Here is a 24,657-nt window from a genome sequence, read left to right as displayed (position 1 = left end):
CTCTCACTTGGCTTAAGTCTTACCTATCGGAAAGAACACAATGTGTTTCTTATAATAATATTACTTCAATATTTACTGATGTGAAGTATGGAGTTCCTCAGGGCTCTGTTGTTGGGCTTTGCTCATCTCTTTATTTATTTAACCTCTTGGCCAAATTATTCGCAAATTTGCGATATGGCTACGCAGGCAATACTCAGCTGTCTGTGCCCATAAAAGCAGATGATCAATCTCAAATTACAAATTTAAAGGAAAAAATGGATGTCAGAGAATTTCCTGCTCCTAAATTCAGATAAAACTAAGATGTTGGTCATTGGCCTCGCTTGACACTCTGTCAAGTACACTTTGGTCAAGTGACAGTAACTCTTGACAACTGTGTTATTTCTCAAAGTTCAATTGTCAAAAATCTTGGTGTTACATTTGATTCTACCCTCTCTTTTGATCAGCACATAGCCAAATTAGGTCTTTCCTGTCCATGGCTGATGCAGAGATCCTAATTCATGCCTTTGTTTCATCTGGACTGGATTGTGCCACATGAGAGCACTAAAAGTCTTCAAATAATTCAGAATGCCGCAGCTTGAGTCTTAACAAGAACAAGAAAATGTGATCACATTACACTAACCCTAGCCTCACTGCATTGGCTCCCAATTCATGCCAGAACAGACTTTAACTTTCTGTTAATTTTTGATCAACATTGCATTTCTCTAATTTTTCTTTTCTGTTTCCTCAAGCTGCACGGTTGCACTCTCTCTCTCTCTCTCTCTCTCTCTCTCTCTAGCCTCCTCTTCCTCCTCCTCCTCCTGCTCCTCTCTTTCATTCAGGCTCCTTTCTGCTGGATCATGGCCCCCGGAAGCTCTCTCTCTCCTGGCTCCGGGATCCGTTCTCTGTGGCTCTTCCTGAAGTTTCTTCCATCTTTTTTTCCCCCTGTTAAAACTGTTTAGATTTTTGGTTCCTGTTCAGGTGGCAATAGAACTTTGAATGAAAACCAAGTCACAAACCAAGTATAAAATTAATCAGCACTCAGGCCTAAAATGTTGAGTAAAACTATTGAGAAGGCATTTTTTGTTAAATACAGTGTTTTGGGGATATTAACTTTAGAGGCTTTAAAAAGAATGTGTACTAGCAAGAAATTACATCAGCAATAATTTCAGTGACAGTAGTATCAGGACCAACAACAGGATCCGGCTGTTTAGGCCATCACTATGGGACAGCAGCAGCATTAGGTATGCAGACAAGAAATTGATTTTGAAACTGTGGTTCTGTTTTATGGAGGCCCATAGGGGATCATAGAAACTTGAAAATGACAATGGAATTCTACAATAGTATTGTAATTTTCGATATATGTATGTGTTATTTGAGTAAAAGTTAAAATGGAACTACATATGGAAATATGAAAATGGAAATACAATAATCCAATTTGCATTTAAATAAGCACATACTTGTCAGTCATAAAAATTGCAAAGCTGTTAAGCTTTCATAAGCTAAGCTTCACTATCATAAGCCGATAGTTTTCACAGACTGACTGTTTCATAGACTTTATTTGCTCTACAGTGGACAATATTCAAATGAAATAAACACAACAGTTCTCTCAGTTGGGCCGCTGTCACTGAACACAAATCAGATTCACATACTGATCTCAGATCTGTCCTCATTCGATGCCAGCAGCACCCGCCGGCAGCGCCGAGCAGCGCCTTTCCCTCAGATTGTCGTGTCTTGATGACGTTGAGGTAATGGCCGCTCTCGCTGTGTCGTGCCGAGTGTTTTACTTTCTCCACCATAGCGGTTAAATTAAACCGTATTATCTTTATTGTAGACTGTAAAAAACAATATCAGTGGGAGAGGGCAGTTCGTAACGCTGCAGTGCCGTCTTTGAACAGCTCCGGGTCGGCAAGGTGAATGCAAATGTGTGGTTGTTAGCAGCTAGCCGAGTGTAGCTGCGCTTTTAGCTTAGCCTCAGTGGAGGCTGCATTGTTAATTGAAAGATAGGCAAATGTGCTACATTGTCCACTCATTGCTAAAGCGGCTGTGGTCGCCAGTTATGACTTAAAGCTAACCGACTTATTTGTTCATATTCTTCCCCAAAAAGTTGCTGTTCAGTGAGGGCAGTGTGCTCGTTGGTTAAGCAGCTTCGTGTTGGCAAGTTGTGGGCCTTGTTGAAAACTAGCGCAACCCAGCTATTAGAAGTGTTACCAGTTATGCTACGCTGCAGGTGAACTTGTGTAGTAATTGCAAACTTGGACATGTTGTGTTATAATATACATACGAATAGGTAAATTACACCATTGAAACCCTCACAAGACATATGTTTAATTTTTAAGCTCCTACCATTGGCATATAGTTGTTAGCTAGCTTGCTATAGCTGTTCAGGGTTTGCAGTGCAGTTGAATTAGCGGCACCGGAAGCTGAATTAAGCAACGGTATAACGAGTAGCAAAAGTAAAGGAGTTCTAGTCGTCTTCCCCATTTAGACAGCCAATTTGTTAGCAAGCTAAAGATTTTTTGGGGTTAGCTGTCAACGTTACATTTTGTGTGCTATCTAGTCAAATACATGTTGTGTATTATGTAGAGTGTCATATGCCAAACTGTATTTGAAGGTGTGATAATGCAATTCACCTTTTCTCATATGATCGAAGTATATACGTTATATATAAGTTAAGTATGAGTAAATACTCTTGAATACAGAACACTTGGCTTAACAGAAGTATTAGTACATACTACTAGTAGATAGTAGTTGTGTCTACAAATCCCACAGTATGTTTCCATCAAGACGGACAGGTTGTGGTCGTTTTCAGGTGGAAACTTAAAAATTGGTTTTATTTTAATATTTTCTATGAATGGAACTTTCACTGTAGACAACTTTATTGGCTAGGACTACTGCATGATGTTTTCACGATCCAGTAAAGCATACATTTGCTATCAAAGTTCAGGCTCAATTAGCGTTTTAATGTTGACTATTCCTTACAGACTATTGTGTTTCTTTTTACACCAGAATATTCTCTAATGGATACCCCTGAAAGTCCTACCCAGTCCCCTCAATCCCCCGAAGAGGAGGAGAAGGGCCTTTCAGACAATGAGCTACTGGATTCTCCTGATGAAGAGGAGGACAGGGTCATCTCAGACAGTGAGATAGTCCATGAAGAGGAGAATGAGGTGCTGGATGAGGAGGATGAAGAGGAGATGGAAAGCCGAGGAAGAGGTTCGGAATTAGAGGGGGAAAGGGAAGAAGGGGATGAGGTGGTTCCTGACTTTGTCTCTGATCCAGAGGATGAGGAGCCTGTGGGAGAAATGGAAGGGATGGGACAGGAGGATGAGGCCATTATGCTGATGGAGATGGATGATGACCGTCCAAAGGGGGACCAATTGGATGGGGAAGAGGAGAAGGAAGGAGAGGAGCAAGAGGATAGAGTCATTGACACCCCACAGTCTCCAGACTCTGAACCAGAGCAGGGCAAGAGCTTCATTGCTGAAGAGGATGGAGATGATAGGGAGGAAGTATACAGTGACTACCGAAAGAAAGCCCCAGCAGAGCCTCAGACAGTTAAGGTGGATGAAGAGGAGGAGGAAGACAAAGATAAGGCTGAGGAGGAAGAGGAAGACGAAATGATGAGAGCTGAAGAGAGGAGGAGAGCTGTTGCAGTGAGGGATGACTCGGCGTCTGTTTCCCGGGAGCTGGATGAGCATGAACTGGATTACGATGAGGAGGTCCCAGAGGAACCCAGCATCCCTACTCATGAGGAAGAGGAAGATGATGAAGACACAAAAGCAGAGGGAGAAGTAGAGGAGGAGAGTAAGGAAAAGAGCAGTAAGAAGGAGAAAAAAACAATCCTCCCCCCATCTCCTAAAGACAGTGACATCAAGAGGACAGACGACTCGAAAGGCCCTGAGAGAATGCGTAGAGATTCCTTCAGAGACAAGAAGAAGGATGAAGATGACGGAGAGATTGATGAAGGAGAGATTGATGTAAGTAATCATAGTTTTGCCAGTAGTTGTTTGTTGATCAGTGTGTGGTGATTGGCTGGGTGTAGATAAATGGTGAAAAAATACCTTGCATATTTCAAAGTTTAAAAGCTGTAGTGCTGCATGATATTGGAGAAACACCAATTGCAATTTTCTTGGCCGATCCCACACACACACAGACATTTGTATATTTATAATAAAACATAGACTATTAAATAATTCTTACATTTTCTTCAAAACTGCACCAGGTTACAGGACCTTCTCTCACTCTCACTCAAACAAGTCTCAAAATAAATCTGTTACTGGACAGAGCTTTTTTATGTACAAGTGGCATCCTACTGAAAACGAATTGCAATATATTCCACTTTATCTAACATGTAGTAAGCTATTTATTCAGTGGCCTGTCAGTGAATTGGTCTAAGTTAATTCAATATAGAATCAGATATATCTGGCACCGATCTGCCAGTTGTCAGTCATTGCTGGTCATGCCTAAAACCAGCTGACTCTGGTCCCTGGCCAGTCTATCGGTGCTTCTCAACATAATGAGGTAAATATAATAATATTGTCATTATTTTGACATATTTTTGAACTGCAATATGATTCATCACTAGTGGCAATGAATCTTTTTTGCATCACAATTTTCATTTTCACTGAAAAAGCATGTTAAAAACATGATGTGACATTTGGTGGGGTCTGTACCAAACATGTTCTTATATCTGGAGAACAAGATATGGAGGCCGGGACATCTTTTAGTTATGATTAAAAAGTATAAGAACCTGTTTGTCTTAATTGTGCTCTTCTAATTGACTTGAATGTTTTTGTTGCTATTAATACAACCAAACAAAATATCTGTGGTTGATTATGAGACAACGTAGGGGTGGGCGATATGGCAAAAATATCATATCACGATTTTTTAAAAATAAAATCACGATTTCGATTTTATCACGATCTTAAATCAAAAAAAGAAAAACAGACAATTTAGGCCAAAGAACCTTTCTGAACAGATTTTAATTAAATAGTTGCAGTTTTGCCAACATGTGCAAACAATGTAAACATACTAAAAGGTAAACAACAACACTCTGATAAAGTGCACTCTTGCAACATAAAAGAAACATGAAAGTAAAATATCAATGAAGACATTACTGTTTGTTATATTCAACACAGTCATTTTAACAGGATTTAAGTATATCAAAACACTAAATAGCTTATTGAAAAGGGTCCGTCAGTGGTCGGACTATATGGTTGGACCTATCCATGCGCCCGTGTGTGTGTGAGAGAGGCGGCAGGTGGAGGGGCTAACTGGCAGAGATGAGAGATGGTGAAACGCTGTTTTTTTTAAAAAGCGACCAACTCCTCCGTTTGGCTTTCAGCCATGGCTCTGCATGCGGCTACCGCTACACACATAAACAAGGAGGAGTAATTTATAGACTTTGCCCTAGACGATCCTGCGATCTCTGCACTCTGGCAGATCGTCTACACATTCTAATCCTTCACGATCTAATATCGTCATATCGCACAAGACAACAGACTCTAAGACAACGTAATGCTAATGTTACTTCCGCCGGCCAAAACAATGCAGCCCAGTCCAGTTAAGTTGCTCAGAACCAAATAATTGCCATACTGGTGACTTATACTCCTTTAATACCCCATTCACACTGGACAAAAAAAACCACTAACACCTACTAACATTTGGCTTTTGTCTTTCCTGCAAATGGACACATCTGGCATTTATTCCCGGGACAAATGACCCTTGCAGTTGTCAACACTGTTTATTGTTTCCAGTTCTAATTGGCTTTGATGGAAACACAACATCCTTGTGAACCTTTTTTTTCCCCCCACCCCTTGTCAGGCGCAATGCTATGACATGTGTTAGAATGCTAGTCAGCACTCAGAACATCATGTTTTGAAAGAGAGGCTGAAGTAAAATATATTCAAAAAGTAACAACTGTTAGTGTTTTCTGTGCTGCCTGATTGGTACTGCACAAGTGCAACTTCCAGCAGAGATGAGAAAGAAGCAAGATCACTCCTTCTCCAAAACAAACAAAAATCTAAAAAAAAAAAATGATGTGTCTAATTCAGAATGTTATTGTTAAAGACTTTAAAAAAATTTTTTTTAATGTCTTCTGGATGTAGTGTGATGAGGTTAATGATCTGCTGCTTTCTACTATTACTGTTGATGACGAGCACGACACACAAGAAAAAAAACGGAAAAACAGAAAGCAAACTTGTCTCCTGTAAATGGGAAAGATGTCAGGCACCTATTTTTAGCAGGTTTACCTGCATTTAAAAAACCTGAATATACATGCTTATTTTAATAAAAGTGCTTTTAGTCTCACATGGCCAGACTCCACACTTTGTTTTAGTGCTGTGCCGACCTGTCTGTTTTTATTAACAATTTCCTTACTGTGCTGTTTCTATTGTAACTTGTTGATGGTTCAACTGAGCAGCACACCTGTTAAATGATTGGCTGTTTGCATGTCACTCACCATCAATATATATTATAGGCTGTTAAAAAGTTGCGGTGTATTCATTATGTGCTTTTATTGCAGTTTGCATTCAGTGCATTTAAGTGGAACTACCAAACAAAATGTTTTGTACATTTGCAAAGTGCACCATTTCAATGTGTCTGCTTGCAACAGAGGGACTCATAAGCAAATAAAGTACATTTAAGGTGTGATTAGCCAGTCTTTTAAATTCGTCTGAAATTTTAATCTGCAAGGGCGAAACTCACCTTTGGAGGGGACGACTACATGAAATTTTCTCAAGAGCAAATTGTAACGTGTAACGCAAACACATCGACACCCTGCCAGATAAGAAAAACTACAGTAATACTGCAAACACTGCTGGTTGTGTTTACAGGAATATACTGTGGAGGCAAATCCTATTTTTGCAAAAAGAAAATGTATTTTTGCAAAAATGTTTTTTAAAGCAATTTATGCCCTCAATGTCATGTCAATTTTTTCCCATGGTATCGAATATCAATATTATTCAAGGAATGGTTTCGAAGTTGCAGTATAATGACAACACTAGTCTCTACTCATCCAAAGATAATTTGCCAGGAAAGAGGCTTCACTCTCTAATACCACTGCACAAGTGTAGTGTTTCGGGTGTTCCCAAACCCCAAAAGAGTAAAACAGCTTTTGTTTAGCAAATCGTGTTACTACAGTTTCAGGAGCTGCATTCTCCCAGTTAAACTTTTATTCCAATCATATCAACAATTGGACCTGAAAGTTAATAGTTTTGAAGTAGGGCCTTTTGTACCTTGTGAAAAAAAATGGTGTGACAAACTTGGTTTGTTTACAGTTACAGTTCATATTTAATTACCACTGCATATTTTCTGCTGCTATGTTAATATAAGTATCGTCTCGAACTCTGGTTTTCAAGACACAGACCGTGATCTTGGTTTTGCCAGACTGTTCAGCTGTCACATGTGAGTTTTCTTAAGGGATACGTTCACCCAAAATGGGAATTCAAACATTATCTGCTCATCCCCATGCTGATGGAAAGTAAAGTGAAGTTTCGTAGTCCACAATTTCTGCAATTGCAACTGCAGCATTCTCCTAAACAACTGAATTAGCTGAGGAATTGTTTTATGAGGTAAAAAAACCCACTTGAGGCATGGCACAAACTAACGCTTTTAGTTAAGCAGCCACAGTGATTTCATCGTAATAAAGGATGCAAGTAATGTTTTTTAAAGTCAGTTCGGGATCACAGGGCTTCAGGAGACTGGATTTAGGCCAGACAAGCTGTATGGAGCCATTTTATAGTTTTTTTTGTTTTTTTTTTTAAAACTACTTCAGTTGTTTAGAAGAATGGTGCAACAGTGTTCTGCTGTGAAGCTCCAGAAATGTTTTGTGGTCTACAAAGATTCAACCGACTTTCCATCGGCACTGGGGTCAGTAGATAATGACTGGATTTTTATTTTAGGTTTCTAGTTTCTACTTAGTTCTTTGTTTTGCTCCGGTCCAAACTGTCTTTGTTTCTCATCATGACGAGGTCTTTTGAGTCTTTTTGAAACAATTTTTCAATATACACTGGGATTGAGGGAGCAAATATTCAATGCCAGAGTTAAAGAATTAACATTGTTATTCACTTGCACAAGCAGTCAATATTGACTAGCAGCTATGTACAGTGTGTTAACCTTGATACCCAAGCTGTATTACAGTGTTGTCTTGTAGCTGTCCTTACTAGCTATGCATGTGTGATCATGCTCTGATTCAGAGCGTGGACAGAGAGGAGGGGCACAGGCAGGTCTGTTGTGAATGTGTTTTAGAGAAAGATAGAGAGCGACAGAGATGGATAGAGAGGGAGACAGAGCGTGCTGGGCAAGGAGGGGTTGAGTGAATCACAAACTCCACACCCTGCTTATCCTCACTGTATTTCTCTGCAGATGCTTTCCTCTTTGTGCTACTGTGTTAGCTTGCTGAACTAAAGGTCTGTCATTCGTCCTTTGGAGGTAGACCATTAAATTAGTCAAATAAAATGCCAAATTTGCCATTAAGCAAGCAGCAATAGCCGATATGTTATTTTTATCACTCACACCTAATGTAACCCTGTGTGACAGTGCAGTGTCACATACTGCTGAGATTTTCAGATTAAGGCCCTCACTTTCATTTCTAAAATGTACTTGTTCATTGATAAAATAAACAATGGCAAATTCATACCCCTCAGCTTGTAAATGTGAAACGTAAATTAGATTCTCTTTAAATGCTGTCTATTTAGCATGATTAGTAGGAACGACTCTGAGACACTCTAATGTGCCCTTTGTATGTCTGAGTAGGATGATGACCTGGAGGAGGGCGAGGTCAAAGATCCCTCGGACAGGAAGATCAGACCACGTCCAATCTGCAGGTTCTTCATCAAAGGTAGGTGGTGACAAGAAGATCCTATTCTTTCCCAGACCCATGGCTGCTATTATTGGCTGATATTAGCATATGAGTTTTGACATATATCGGTATGCATGTATGTGTAAGCTGGTCAGTAACAAGTAATTGCAGTGTCACATTGGCAAAGACTTGTTTCAGGTCATTTAGAAAGAGTATGGCAGTTACTTAGCTTGTCTACAAGAAACCACGGACCAGTTTATTTCTCAACAGTAAAATGTCTTGCTAGGAGTTTTCTTCATTTTTGACATTTTTTAGTCAATTTGAAAGTTGTAATGGAATGTTCCAAAATAGGAGGATGGCACAGGACTGTTGTTGCATTCTGTTTCTGAGGATGGCCTTTGTGAAGATACAAGTAAATATAACAAGCTGATACACAAGAGCACAATGACCGATGTTGGGTTGGAGTTTTGGATTAGATAGACAGTGACAAGACATAAGTAGTGACTTCATTTTGATTGAACATAATAACATAACAATCTAACATTGTAATAATATCTGTGATCACGTTGGAGACCATGTGAGAAATGATGCTTTTTGTGTTAACTATTGTTATGCAAGTTGTTTTTCAGCAGGTGGAGCTATTGTACTCAATATACATTTCAGTTCCGTTCTCCACTACCCATAGCAAGACATGTACTCAATAAGGAAGAACGTAAAAAATAGAGTTAAATTGATTGTGTGATTGATTGAATGTCTGTCAGGAACAAATACACAGGTTCACCATTGTTCTATTTAAGACTGATCTTTAAGGATAGATAATCTCCCTAAGTGAATTAATCAAGGATCTTTGTCAATGTTACCATTTCCATTCAGTTGTTCCTCTTCGAGTGAACCCTCTTCTCATTGAAAAAGGTTCTCTGAAATATCTTTGAAGCTGTCAGAATTACCTTTGAACCAGCCAGTTGAATATACAAGTGTCAGCTAATTTATTCGTGGATGTTTACAAGAATGCACATCGATATAATTCAGCAGTATGTGAAAAACGTTTTCAGTGCTTGTCAACTGCCTGCAAATTATTTAAACCATATTATTACATTTTCTTTCTTCCAGGAAACTGTACTTGGGGTATGAACTGTAGGTTCATCCACCCCGGAGTCAATGACAAAGGTAACTATTCTCTCATCAGTAAGCCAGACCCCTTCTCACCAAACGGAGCGCCTCCGGGAGGACCACACCCACTTATACCCAATAATCCCTGGGTACGTCTCTCTCCCACTACTCTGCATTTTTATAGCACTGATATGAAAACTATTATTTTTGAACTTTTGTAACAGTAAAAATACTGTACTGTAATCTGTATGTTTTTGAAGAAGTCTCTGTCTGCCATTCTAACGACACTATCACTGGGTCTCTGTATCTCTCTGTGAGCATATATGCCAATATCGAGAAACTATGAATTTATTTATCACTTTTATAGGCTGGACCTGCAGTGGAGGAGCTCCCTCCACCCCCTCCTCCAGTGGAGCCTCCTGTGGAGAGTGCCTGGGAGAGAGGGCTGAGGCATGCCAAAGAGGTAAACGCTATCTGTTAGCTTAATGACGGTACAAGCAGAAGAGCTTATAATTTGCAGGATTTGCAGTCGATGAAGCATTATTTTCATGCTGGTGTGTGCATGCATGCACTATTTTTGTGTAGTTTATTAAAGTTGAGAGAGTCAAATGTGTCAATTTAGTTATACCAACAAGCTGTTTGTTACCTGTCTGCCCAAAGCCTTAGCTCTAACTATATAATACACTCTGTTGACAGTTTATTAGCCCTAGCTAAAGCTAATGCAGTAGTCCTGCAGTAAATCCCCCTTCATTAATGTAGAAAGTGATCAGTTTCTTTTGTTAAAATTGATTTAGAGGTGGTGCTTGAACTTTAACTTCAGCAGGATGTCTTTTGTGGTGTTGTTGGACTGTACTCAGTACTCACTACAGAAAAGTTTTTCTGTTGTTTAGCTTAACCTTATTGCAGTAATTGTCATGGACAAAATTATAGAACCAGCTGTCAGTACACTGAAATACACAGTTTCAGACTGTTGGACACCTTACCTCTTTTCACGTCATTCTAAGACTTTCAGATTTCTGTGCGGTAGTTACCTTTTGCTGAAGTTTATATGTTTATATATATTTTAAACAAAATGTTCTCTATCCGGTTCTTTGTCCCACAGGTTCTGAAGAAGGCCACCATCCGTAAGGAGCAGGAGCCGGACTTTGAGGAGAAGCGTTTCAACGTGACCATCGGAGAGGATGAGAGAGAATTTGACAAAGAGAACGATTTCTTCAGAGAACGCAGCTACCGTATCATCAGAGAGTATGACCTCCTCCCATTGAAGACTTAACACACTGTTTTAAAGGTCTAAAGCGCGTGACGTGTCCAAGTAAAGCGCATGGCATGTCCAAGTCAATTATGCTAGTTAAACTGCAGATAATCTGGGTGCAAAGTGGTTGTATTTAGACTCTTCATTAGACATGGGTGTGTTTTGGGCGTAACATAAATGGATCTCAGTCCGTGGATTAGGCGGGACCAGTCATAAAAATGATCATTCTGATCTTAAAAGAGGAAAATATTAATGACATTACCTGCAGCAATACCCTCAGCAGCAGAAATATATGTGTATCTTTACATCAACATGCCCATTTGCGCATGAGGAACAGCTGATAAACGTATTTGATTATTTAAAACTCCTGGCTTGCCAACAGGATCGGTTAGTATTTTTAAGTATGTTAAATTATGTTGTCTGTTCTTCTACACGTCAAAAGGTCACAAACACAGTCCAGATTCATACAACAAAATAGTTTGGCTTGAAGCAGCTGTCCTGATAAATCCAGAGATTGGATCTGAAAATATTTGTTGGACAGTTTCCTCTTCAGCTTTTAGTTTTGCTATTTAAATGTGCCACGATATTTGTTACAGTGACATTACTGCGCATGGAAATGTTTAAAAGGCCTCAAGATAGCAGTGTGCCATCAGTGCACCTGACCTGACCTCCCTCTAAGACCAACACACCCAGGAGCGCACAGGTGGGCGCAAGTACATGTGGGGTGGGCACTGGGCTTGAAAATGGCAGCATCAGTCTGAAACTAGCAAGGACTGGCACTTGTGCTGCGCTGTGCACCCCTTTGCGCCAGGCATAAGTTAGAGCCCACAGTGTCATTGATGCCAATCACCGGTCTCGTATAGAACCTCTTATCCAGAGAGTATGGTTCTTGCACACAATCTTGGAGGAGTATGTCTGTGTGTAATATTAATCAGGTTGAAGCTAATATTTCTTGATGAGCTATCATAACTTTTTTCCTGTTCGAACCTGAAAGCTATAATGATTTTACCGCATTGTTACTTAACATGTCCATTTACTACACATCTTATAGGAGCATGCTCTCTGAAAAATGTTGACTTTGTTTTTTATTATTTATAATTTTTTAAAAATTGAATTAACCCCTGGTTAAAATCATTTCAGTAGTTACACCACACCAGTCTCAAATCTCTATATAATTATTTGTACTAAGGGCCATCTTCTCTGTAACAAAAGGCTTTTTTTCTGCTGGCGCAGCCAATCACAGATACGTTTGCCATTTAAGTGAACACACAATTAGTGTAGAGTACACATACCAAATATAATATAATATGATTGATTAGTAGTCATTGATGCTAATATGTTTTTCTCTTTCAGTGAAATGGACTTCAGAGATCCTATATATGGGTAAGTGTAGACTAACATAGACTCATAAAACTCTTAACACCTCACTTAAGCCCCTTTCATATATGAACATTTGCTTGTTAACACATGTAGCACACAACAGAAAATCGTTCAGGTGTGATCGTCAGGTGTGCTCACACATGTTGGAAATACCCCGTACAGTTTAGTCAGGCTTAGGACTAGGGAGCTGGCAGGTTGAAGTCCAGGGCAAATAATGCAGACAATTGTGTTCACACATATAGCTCCTCTGGGTAAAATCTGGATAAATCCAGAGTTACAGTCCATGTGTGAAAAGGGGTTTGGTCAGATCTTTTCTTTATCAGAACCTGAATCTTCACTAGGTCATAGTGTAGACAGTATGCACTTAAGGGGATTGTTTTTTAATCAACTGTTGTATAGAACATTGCTCAACATTTTTGTCATGCTTAAACAGAGCATTAATTATTTATGTGCAGCTTTTTTGTCCAAAGTATTGCTTATCCAAGTGAAATCATTCATGAAACAGTAGTGTTTAATCACTCAGTGATACCTTTCAGTGAAAATTTAAACAGCTAAAACATAATGAACATATGTACACAATTCTGTATCAGTCTGTAATATGACATACGTCAAGAAACAAGAAAATTAATTTATTTTGTTTGCTAAATGAACGTCCAAGTAACCTTTTGTGAGCTATTGTCAATTTCTAAAATATTTCACCCTGCAGTGACCCATATGCTGATCCATACTACGACTATGAAATGGAGGCCCTATGGCGAGGTGGCCAGTATGAAAACTTCAGAGTGCAGTACACAGAAGCTCCTCTTCCTTATCCCTACAGTGTGAGTAGGGATCTTTCTCTTTAACGTCAAAGGTTTTTATTACTAAAGTGAGTCCTTCAGCAACCTAAAATCAAGCTAAAGTGTGTGGAAGTGTGTCCGCTGTTTTCTCCAGACTGTTAGAAACACATCAATAAGCCACACCGTCACTGTGTGACATGGTCCCTGACACACAATGTAGTTAATTCTGACTCAATCCCACATACCCAGGAATTGATCACTCAAGCCCAAAATCTATTGATTATTGATCATGATTATTAATCTGTAGCCAAAAAATAGTCTCCAATATATTCACTCTTTACTTTTGTCAAAAACTACATTTGCCAGGCCCTATCAGTCCCTTCAGGAAGTTGTACAATGTTGCGATGCTTATCCCTGTGAATTCTGCTCAACCTTGCAGTTTTGTCCAAACTAAACAACATTATGATGAGGTACAATTTGCAAAAAAGGCGAGGTGATTGTACAAAAAATTGTTCAAAGCAGTTTTGTTTTGTGTGTGTGTGTGTCTTAGTTCTGAGTTTAGTAGGAATTAATGGGTCAGGGCCATGCCACAAACAGGGAAGGGAAGCCAAAAAGCAGAGATAGACTAACATTGTTGGTTTTGGTCTTTTAAAGAGATTTATTTACTATAAGAAAAAATGTGGAATGTCAGTCTGAGAGCTATCTGTAAATGTGTCAGTAAATAGCATGTTTTTGCTAGAAAACTGAACATATCCACCACAGCAGGATCGTGAACGTGACCGCGACCCTCGGGAGCGAAACCGGGACAGAGAGAGGGAGAGAGATAACCGTGAGAGGGAACGCCGGCAGAGAGAGAGGGAGCGAGAGAGAGAGAGGGAGCGTGAGAAGGAGAGGATGCGGCGGAAAGAAGAATGGGAGAGGGACCGGATCAAGCGGGATGAGAAGGAGAGGCCAAGGATGCGTCCTCCTCGAGATGCCAGAGAGAAGAAGGATGAGGACAAACTGAAACCACGGTCTCCCCTCAGTTTGCCACCCAAGTAAGTCAAATTTCAATTGGCTGGATTGAATTGGCTAAAAAAATAATTGGGGGAAAATAATTGGTCTCACTACTGTACGTCAATTAAATTGGAAACAGTCTTCCTGCCAGGCAGTTACCTAAAGTAATGTCTAAGTGTTGCAGTTCGTGATTTGAAAAGGTACATATTTTTCATGGAACCATGAATAATGGTATCCTCCATTTTGATATTTCCCAAACTCACAAATGAATTTAATAGGGATGCACCAGGGTTCCCACGCATTCTGTAAAACCTGGAAGACCAGGAAAACAGTTGACCAATTTCGAGTCATGGAAAACATGAAACAACACAAAATGAGAGAAAAAAAGCTAAATGTCCCTGAAAATTATTTAGACAATTTCCTATCAAAGCTTCCCAAAATGACCGACATTGTCATCTGAAAGAGTTATGTTAAGGGTTATATTGACGTTCAAGTGGTAACGTTTGTTTATGAACAAGAATATTTTAAATAGGCCTCACACTGTGAACACACCCCTCACATCACACAGTAGCACCTACAGGCTGAATGATATTAACATAATGTTACAACTTAAGTGGCAGAGACTCCAAATAATGTAAGTTACATTATGCTTCAAATGTAAAAAAAAGTCACTGCTGGCTGGTAACTGTTAGTTTTTATGAGAATCATAGATTAACATTGCTTTCTTTCCATCTTACTGAATAATGTTAAAATCATTAGCATGTTTGGTTCAGTTGCTAACATTATCATTCTTCTGGCTTGTATTGCCTGCAAAGGTTTCAGGTTTGTGATTCAACTCTGGCTCGGAGCAATGGTTTCAAATGTGTGTTGGGCATTGTTGAGAGAGTTTGATTTGAATGGGACGCCTGGGTCAAAAATGAATGGCAGCCCAACTGTATGCGAGTCAAACAATACAGGGTAACGTGAGTAAGACTACAGAGTGTAGTAGTATATAATCTTCGATTGTATGTATTATGGCTTATTGTAGTACAGTATATTTTGGTAGTTTACTGTGGTATTGTTAAAGCCATAGACTGCACATCTTTTAAATCAGACTTCCACAGAGAGGAACATATTAGTGTATGGGTGAGATCCCTGTCTGTCATACCATCTAGATATTCACTGAAAATGATCTCTCCAAAAGAGTGGGAACCCTGTGCACCGATTCAGTGCTAACATCAGTATCGGCTGATATTCACCCCGTTGACTGGCACGGGCCTATCGGCAAGATAGATCCCATTCACTGATGTCAGTGACTGATGTTAATTAGTTTTGTGTCATCAATTTTGCATCGTGTACACACGCTGTCCAGCCCCACCTCCCTGCGGATGACAGCCATGACAGCAGTGACTTACTGTTTGCAAAATGAATATCACCCACAGAACAAAAGGGGCACAAACTGACTTGGCAGGGAGATTCTGGAGGAAAATTGACCAAAAAAGGAAAATGGTCACTTATCATTCAGGCTAGATGTGCTACTTTCTGGTAATAAAACCAACGAGATATGAATGAAACGTAAGTCTCCCTCAAAACTTTCAGGCATCTACCCACTTCAACTGTGCCAGAGAGGGTGAAAGTAAATTACACCATTACATCATTGCAAATGTCAAATAGACATTATATGCCTCTGCACTCGCATTAGCCATGGCCAGATGAGACATTATGTTTTCATGTTGTCCATCCGTCCATCCATGTGGAGTAGCCCTCCATTGGAGAAAAATTCTGGCCACAAAAACCCAAATTTGGTGGCCTCTGGCACATTTAAGCGGTACTATACCATCATATACACTGATCTTAATTATTGGACCCCATTTGTAAATATGTAGTGAATTATTGTAAAGGAGAATTAGACTTTTTCAGTTTTTTACTGAAAACAGAAATGCAACAAAAATAAACAAGATTATTTTAGTAGGGAACATATTTCTCATCCCAAGTTGTTATCTAGCCTATGTATTGGTTTTAGATTGTTTTATTTATAAAATAAACCTACTGTATCCCCAGAAATGACTCTAAAATACAAATCAGTTTTCTCAAATAAAAATGAATCTACTGAATGAATGCAACTTCTAAACATCTGCAGGACTTGACATTAAAGCTTGCCCTGTAATATTTCAACAATATTTATTGTCAGTTTTTACACTGAACTGAAGGGATTATAAAGAAATACCTTAATAATAAACAAATGTCTCATTTCAAGTAAAATAAGGGCTGCATTTTAAAATAAAATACAGAAAATGAAATAACAGAGAGCTTTATCCTTGCTCAAAAGACTTTGTCTCCTAGTGGTACTTCACTGTCACTTTCAATAATTGCCAGAGTCTGAAAACATATAAGCCTGTGGGAAGAGTGAACATATTAGACTGTCCATTTTGAATAAACCTCTGTTTTCATTGTCCACTTTTCTCTTTTTAGAGTAAAAATACCTCTTCTCTGACTCACCTATTAATCTGACTCAACTCAACTCAACTTTTATTGATATAAAAACATTGTTACAAAGTGCTTTATAACAAGAAATACAATTTAAAATCATAAAGACCGCTCTCTCTTGTTTGTGTGTGTATCTCACTTGCACTCGAGTCGTAGTCTCTTGTCCAATTAAGCTGAGAAACATTTGCAACAAATGTAATTGGTCTGTGAGTTAAACCAGCTAGATAAACTATGCCAGTTAGAAAAGAAGCAGTCAAGATGTGTCATTTGTAGGTAATTACACCCAGAGATATTAAACGGGTACCAGTAATGTTGTAAAAGTACAGCAAAAATCTTTGACAATTGATTAATGTGGGTTGTCTAAAGTTAAACATCTTCCCATCACCCTCCAGTGATAGACGGGACAGAAATTATGTGGAACCAGGTTCCACCAAATGCACATATATGCACGATTGTCTAATCTAAGTTTAAGTCTAAACTTTTAAATGTCATGAAAGACATAGACATTTGTAATTAGAATTTCCAGTTACTGCTAAAGACTATGCCTCCTCTTGTTCTTCTTTCAAATGCTTCCCTCATTATGATTCAGTCCCCCAGTTTATGGCTGATAACACACAGGCAGTGGTGTCACATATTCCAATTGTTTTGTGCTCTGTGGTTTTGAAATTGTGGAATTTATCTAGGTTTTTCCTCACAAGCAATGACAATGATAACGATGATGATGTTCCTGTCACCTGTCAGCCAACACCCATATTTTGCTATTGTGTTCCATGATGAGTGATGCAAAGCACTTACGCAATATTACCTGCCAGTGATACTGTGGAAATCTTTACACTTTGAACAACTCATCAACAAAAAATATACAAATAAATCCTTATCTTAGGGTCAAAATTTCCTGTTAAAAGTTTTAAAGTACAAGTGGTCGGGGGGCAAAAATGAAACATTCGATCTGCACACTCATTATATTTGTGCAGCTCCTTTACTTGTCCAGCTTTGGCTTAGCAGAATAATAAATCCACCAAATTTGTCTCGTTCAATTAAAGAAAAGATATCCCACAAGTTATGTTAAGTACATTAAGTCTATTCCTAATTCTCCCTTTTTACCCAGTTAAGCAAACTGGAGCACTATATGATACTCTTTATTCAGCTGTTTTGTTCCTTTTTTAATCAAAGGTTTTGTCAAAAGATTTTGCAGTCAGTTGGCTATTAACAAGTATTTATATGAAATTAAAATAATTTGTAATTGTAAATAGTTGTGAATGTGGTCAGATTCTACATTTTGATACATGTTCATGCAAGAAAGTTGCCTCAATTGGTTATAAATTCCATGTATTTCATTAATATCACCTTGCATCAGCCTGTACTCTCCAAGATGCTTTTTTTTTAAAAACCTTCCCCCCTGTAAAACAAACAGTGACGTAAAAAGTTTGTGCAAAGTTCAACTTCAGCTTGTATAATTAACTGAGCCGCATGCTTAATGAATCCTCTCAGGCTGATTCATTAAGCCTACAAAGCACAGCAAACATCCTATTACATTTTGTTATACTGTGTGGGCCTTGTGGGATTATTTGCCCCACTTCCTTATTTTTATTCCTTCCTCAAAGGAAACAACTGTTGAAAGGAATAAACATTGAGAGCTAAAAATAGCTCCTGTGTTGTGATACTATTTTTAGCTCTGAGTTGTGCTCTGACGGTGTTTGCTCTTGCATCACACCTGTGGAATTTCTCATTCACTGGGGGACATGCACCTTTTTTGTACTTGTGTATGTACACATTTGTTTTCATTGAGTGGATGATAATATTTTTATAATTCAAGATATGTGTTATAATTAGCCTTTGTGTGAGAGCTGTTATTGTCCAAAGGCAGTTTCTGATGTATTAGTAAACCAAAACATACTCGGCAAATTGCATTCTTTATTAGACAGCAACCGACAGTGGGAAATGCCACTTATCTTTTTCATTTCCTCCAACAAATATTTAGAGACAGGCTTGAAGATAAACAATATAATCTTGCTGTTTTTTTGTTGTTTTTTTATAAACATTGACCTCTTTTCTTGGGAAAATCCCATACATGTTGATGGTAAATGGTAGCTTGAATTATCGAACAATTCATTGCACATGTTCTCATGTGTGTCTGTGATGTACCATGTCAGCAGGGTATTACTATTAATCCTTTGCACTATGGTTGGGTTGGGTTTCCTTCACATTTGAATTGGCATTGGCACCCAACAACTCTTTAACATTTCTGACCAAGCGGTCTTTTTGAAGTTTCTAAAAAGACTGCCCTTAATCTTATGGAGTAGTGAAAAAACAAAAGCTGAATATGAGCCATATATTATGCAAGCTGTTTCATTTGATAGTAAAACATTTCCTCAATAATGCTAACGTGCAAAATCACATCACACACTTCCAGCCAGATGAAAAAACGAGTGTTGTTGATGGCAAACTAAATACCCTCAAGCAAGTCTTCAAGCAGCAATCATTTATTTATTTTTATTTATTTACGGCAATTAAGTTTAATCACAGTGTCTCGGTACACGCAACAAAAAATTAAAAAAGACATTTGCAGAGAGCGAAGATAATACATTAAGAAACTAAACACACTTTCAAAAACTAGAGAACATTTTCACGATCCAACCAATGATAACTCAGAAGTCATTACTAATAAGTAATAAGGGGTGGGCAGTATTGGTTTCGTGATGGTCACCTGTGTCAAGTTCAGCCACGACATGGTTTTTGCAATAGCTTCATAAATGTTTTAGTTTAATAAAAAATAATTTGCTTGTCTGTGGTTGCGATAACATGCAGCTAGAGGGCTAAACTTGCACTCATAGAACTGGAGTTACATCTAGTAACTACTGTTTTTCTCACAAACGCTGAAAACTTGTGGAAGCTGAACAAAGCACTCCAATTTCTTAGTTGTCATCTGCAAGAACCAACACAAAAGTCTTCATGTACTCTTGAATGAAATGTCCCCACAACAACTGGAACAATCTGTGCACTAATCATTTTACTTGGGACTGCTTTCTCAAGGAGAAAAGGCAATGTACAAAGTAGGATGAACTGTAAAGCTCAACCTCAAGGATGGATCATTAGAGTTTGAATTTCAAAGCCATAAGTTTTGCCATTGCTGTAGTTACTGTTACTGTTTTATTTTACAGGTTGATCTGTTGAACTTTAAATTAACACTTACCACGGCTAATGTGGCCAGTCTCTGTTGTGGCATGCTGGAGCAATGCAAACAATAAAGTGATAAACATTTTAGGTCATATAGCCTACCCATATACTACATTATTCCATTAGAGCTCAGTACTCATGGGTAGAACAACACCTATCTTCAAACTCGGCTTTCATTTTGATCTCAACGTCACACCTGTCAAGTTTTGTGACTGCATCCTGCATGGTTGCGATGCTATCACACTGACAAAATCTGTCCACAGATGGACAAACACACACCTGGAAAAGTACTTGGAACTACTTCTGTGGTAGTTCCTGCTACAATAGGTATCTTCAGGACCACATTTTGCCATGATGATACACAGACTCACAAGGTGAAAACCCAACTAGCGGACGCTGTTGCGGCTGGTAATGAAGTAATTTTTATTGCCTATTTAGAGGAAGCCATAAATAAGGAACAAAAACAAGGAAACTGCTGACAGTTGTACTGATCAAGTATAGTGGAATATAATTAAGTAGGTTAGGCTTTTTTTGTGTGTCTCGATTGTGAGAGACACACCAGCTGGAATACTTTTCCAACAAAATTATAAAAAATAAATAAAAAAGACTAAACACATTGACAGTTTATCAAGACAGTTGTTGAACTTGTGTAAAGGCAAGAGTGATGGAGCTGCACTGCTTGTCAACTTGCTCTGGTAACTTGCACACAGAGCCCTGCTCCCCAGGCAGTCTGCCGGCATTTCTTTGTGCTGGTCAGTTCTGCTCCTCCCTGACTCCTTTCTAATCTAAAACCACAGATTTTGCCCATTCCTATTAATGACGCTTACAGGTTAACCATTTATTGAGTGAAATTTTCAAGGAGGCGCACCATTAACTTAGCTAAATAAAATATAAAAAATAGACCAAAATATCGACTCCAACAAACCAACCCATTGCCGATAGACAATATATTAGCCCAACCTTAGGCAGAAGTCACGTCTAGTTTGTGGTTCCCAGCAAGTTCATAAAATCCAACATGTGCCCCGAGATGGCCGTTTTTAAAAATACTCTTTTTTTTATCACTCGCAGAAGATCTCTGCCTCTCTCTGACATACCTGCTCATACATTATTACTTTTAGACCCAAAACTTAAAAATGATTGAGGCTGTCATTTCTTAAGCCACCAAGCCCTAATATGAGACAATTTGCGTTTATGTGGCTAGCTAACCGTGTAGCCAGCTGGCTAGAGCTAAAAAGCTACAGTAATTTCTGAGGTTGTCTAAAGTTTAGTATCTATTACTATAAAAAGCTGAACAAACTGACATGGTCTTTCACTCGTCTTGGTATTGCTAATAATAATAGTAATCTCCTCAACAATGTACTGTACTGAACTATACCCTATCACTGGATTAAAGTTTGAATATTGAACTCATTTGTTTGTCTTGCAACCATTGTGTTCTTTCCTTCACTTTTCTGTTCATCCATATTCACTGAAATGTTACAAATTATTCAATTATGCCAATAAAAATTTACTAGCGGGCAGTAAGACTGGCCATGGGGGCAGGTGAAAAAAAATGCATTATTCAAATTGGCACAAAAATGGTTATTCCAAAGATTTCAGAATAAACTAAAAAGGACATTAGTTTTTACACTGCAATTTGTCTCTAACTGGCCATTGATCATGTTTTCAATCTCCTCAGTAGGCCAATGGAGCCTCCCTCAAAGAAGGAGGTTGTTCCAGTCATGAGGCGACCAGATGAGTGGAAGGACCCGTGGCGTAGGTCCAAATCCCCCAGGAGACGCCCTGGGCTGGGGTCCCCACCACGAGGTCGCAGACGACATAGGCCCTCAGGCTCCTCTGTCTCTCTGTCCAACTCCTCCAGGTATGAAGTCCTCGTTCAAGTCAAGATATCCTGTGTCTTCATGATAGTGAAGTGTTCTTGAGTTGAAAAACAAGCAGCATGTATATTCATCTACTGCTTTAACAACACTAATAAAGTATTGGGTAAATTAAGAATCTAATTGCTAAAATATGAAAGAGATTCCTTCCCATTCTTGCTTGATATAGGACTTAGATGCTTAGCAGTGCCAGGTCTCAATTGCCATATCTTACTATAAAGCAAGTGAATCGGCAAGTGGATCGGTCTGTCCTTCCTTTTTTCTGTGGTTTGTATATTTAGAGAACCATTCATCCAATCTTCTTCATACTTGGCAGGTGTGTTACTGAGGACTAGGGGTGTGAATCTTTGGCAATCTCATGATTCGATTTCAATTTCAATTTATGGTTGTCCGATCTTATTCAGAATTGGTTAACGATCGAATAGGAGGAGCTATTTTCAGCCTTTTGCTCCAGTTTATTGTGTTCTAAACCATTCACTGGTGTCCTTATTCTGCTGAAATACAATATGAGTCACAACTGGAAATTAAGATAAAAGATCTTTTTTTTTAAGATAACAGCAATAATTCATGAATTAAGGAATTTGAAAGCATGCATACCTGTATGTGGACAGCAAAATAAGGGAGTGTGCTCTGCTGTGTTATTAACGTTGTAAGTTAACACTGAGAGCAGTGTGGGGGGATCCATCATTGTGTAATACAAGATGCTGAGCTGAGTTTTTTAAGGAAAAACAGACTGAGCAGAGTTATTTTCTTCACCAAGTTTATTTAACGTATTGAATGCTTTGTGTGGGTTTGTTAGCTTGTTAGCTGTTGTCCGCTGGTCTCGTTTGTAACCGCTGCTCCCATCTGTTAATGTCACGTCATAACGTATCAAGACGGCACAAGAACTAATCACAAACATGTGGTCTCCGTAATGTTTGTTTTGCAGAGTTACTTATCTAGTCGAGGGGTCTCAAACTCAAATTAGCTTGGGGCCACTGCCGGTATTGTCATCTTGTAGGAGGGCCACTACAGTGTTCAAGTACTTCAAGAAGGCGCAATATTTTTGAGAATGTTGTTTTTTATCTCCATTATTAACATCATAATATAAAAATGTTTGTATAAGTTTTTAACAGTTGCGGTGCAGATCTTTTTCCCTACTCTTTAGTAATTTATTGAAAACTTGCACTGAACTAATAAATGATAAACATTTGTTCTTTATTTCTTGCCAGACACATGGCAGCAAGTCTGCTCATATTTCCTTCATATTTAATAAGAAAAATGCAAAGAGAGGTAAACACCTGTATGCACATTAGTTTTTTACAGTGCAAATCTTTTTTTCCTAATAAATAGGAGTGTCACGATTCTCCAAATCCTCGATTCGATTAAATTTTCGATTCTAAGGCCACGGTTCAATTCGATTATCGATTTTTACATTTATTTTTTTTAAAGCACAGGTTGCTATGCCATTTTTAGACTAGACTTTTATGCAATATAATATCTGACATTTGTTCGCAATGTATACCACACTACATTGTCAAATTTAAAACATTTATTAACAACATAATGTAACAATAACTTATATCTTCAGTCAATTTGAAACTTGAACAAAATAACCTGCCATCTAATTTCTCTTTTGTAACTGCAGTCTTCTTCACAGAAGATGACATTCAAGTTCACAACAAAACAAACAAAAAAATAAGACAGCCATGTCCATAGTCTTCTCTGAACAATTAAGTGTCCTAACAAACTATTTCCGAACAGTTGAACATATACAAGGTGCGTAAGGTGTGAGTGGGCGAGCGAGAGTGAGGGAGCGTGAGTACGTGCGGACAGTGAATGAATGGGAGAGGAAGGAGAAGCGAAAGGAGTAGCAGTAGTAGCGACAGCAATAAAGTGCACAATATAGGCTGCAGTTTGGCTGAATAAAGGCGACGGCTCCTCAAGATACAGCAAAGCTGCCTGGTATTATTTCCCGACCAGCTTAACATGTGAAAGGGGGTTCACCCCGAAGGTAAACATAAACTACAGCCCTCGAGGAAATCATCTCCCTTGTGCTTCCCGACCATGGTCCGGGAGCCGAACAGGAATGGTGTAACACCATGCTATCGTTTGACTGGCTGTAGCTAATAGCTACTGGCTTAGCTAGTAGCTATGTTAGAGGAGGTTGATTCGCAGCACTTCAACACGTGTGTGTTTTTTTCCCCTTGGCAAGCCGACCGGACCTGACATGGGGGTGTGGCAGCATCGACGATTCTATTTTTTAATTCAAAGTTCGAGATTGTGAATTAATTTCAATCAATTTCGATTTTAAAATCGAAATCGTGACACCCTTACTAATAAATAACTTATTTAAAACTTGCACTAGTCTTGCTGTGGTAGTCGTTTATCCCGATATTACACTGTGGTTGGGCTTACACTGATTACATTACTTAGCCACCACCCCAACCAGGCCAGCAGCAGAGCTGCAGCACAACAGGAGTCACATTAAACTTTCAGCATGGAGAGAGCTGCCTGACAAGACGATGGTGCAGGATTTGTTGTCAAAGAGAAAAGCAAATATGCCTGTTTGGCAATATGTCAGATCTCAACTCATGGTAACCAGATAATGTTAATGAGGGAAAAGAGTTGCTGACTCACTGATAGGTTGGAGGTGTGCATCCTGTCACCTTCAGGTCTTCATCTAACAGCCCCTTCTTGCCCATTACTCCCACAGACTGAATAAAACTACTCCCCGACATTTAAAATTGATCCGCTGTCTACAAATGCTGAAAAATGACCGTTGTTTTGCTCTGTAGACGCATTTTTGATGAACGTCAGCGATGCTAACTAAAGACATGGCATTTCATGTGAAAATAAAAA

The 24,657-nt window shown here is 38.8% G+C and overlaps 1 protein-coding gene across 6 annotated transcripts in view; it reads left to right on the top strand.

Moving 5' to 3' along the window:
• The first annotated feature begins 1,684 nt into the window (after positions 1-1,684).
• zc3h18 (zinc finger CCCH-type containing 18) overlaps positions 1,685-24,657 on the top strand; it is a 58,749-nt gene continuing 35,776 nt past the window's right edge. For 3 of the 6 annotated variants that reach the window (XM_073472198.1, XM_073472196.1, XM_073472193.1), the window contains exons 1-10: positions 1,736-1,889; positions 2,986-3,956; positions 8,734-8,818; positions 9,890-10,038; positions 10,257-10,352; positions 10,992-11,134; positions 12,495-12,524; positions 13,228-13,342; positions 14,063-14,337; positions 21,618-21,800. In XM_073472198.1, coding sequence (XP_073328299.1) covers positions 2,997-3,956; positions 8,734-8,818; positions 9,890-10,038; positions 10,257-10,352; positions 10,992-11,134; positions 12,495-12,524; positions 13,228-13,342; positions 14,063-14,337; positions 21,618-21,800 — 2,036 coding nt within the window. In that variant the 5' untranslated portion in view covers positions 1,736-1,889; positions 2,986-2,996. The other 3 variants (XM_073472197.1, XM_073472195.1, XM_073472194.1) reach the window with 2 other exon arrangements.

The sequence above is a fragment of the Pagrus major genome, chromosome 8, assembly GCF_040436345.1.
Source record: "Pagrus major chromosome 8, Pma_NU_1.0".
In the NCBI taxonomy this organism is placed as follows: domain Eukaryota; kingdom Metazoa; phylum Chordata; class Actinopteri; order Spariformes; family Sparidae; genus Pagrus; species Pagrus major.
Note: the sequence above shows the minus strand (reverse complement) of the source record. Positions and strands in the feature narration are given on the sequence as shown.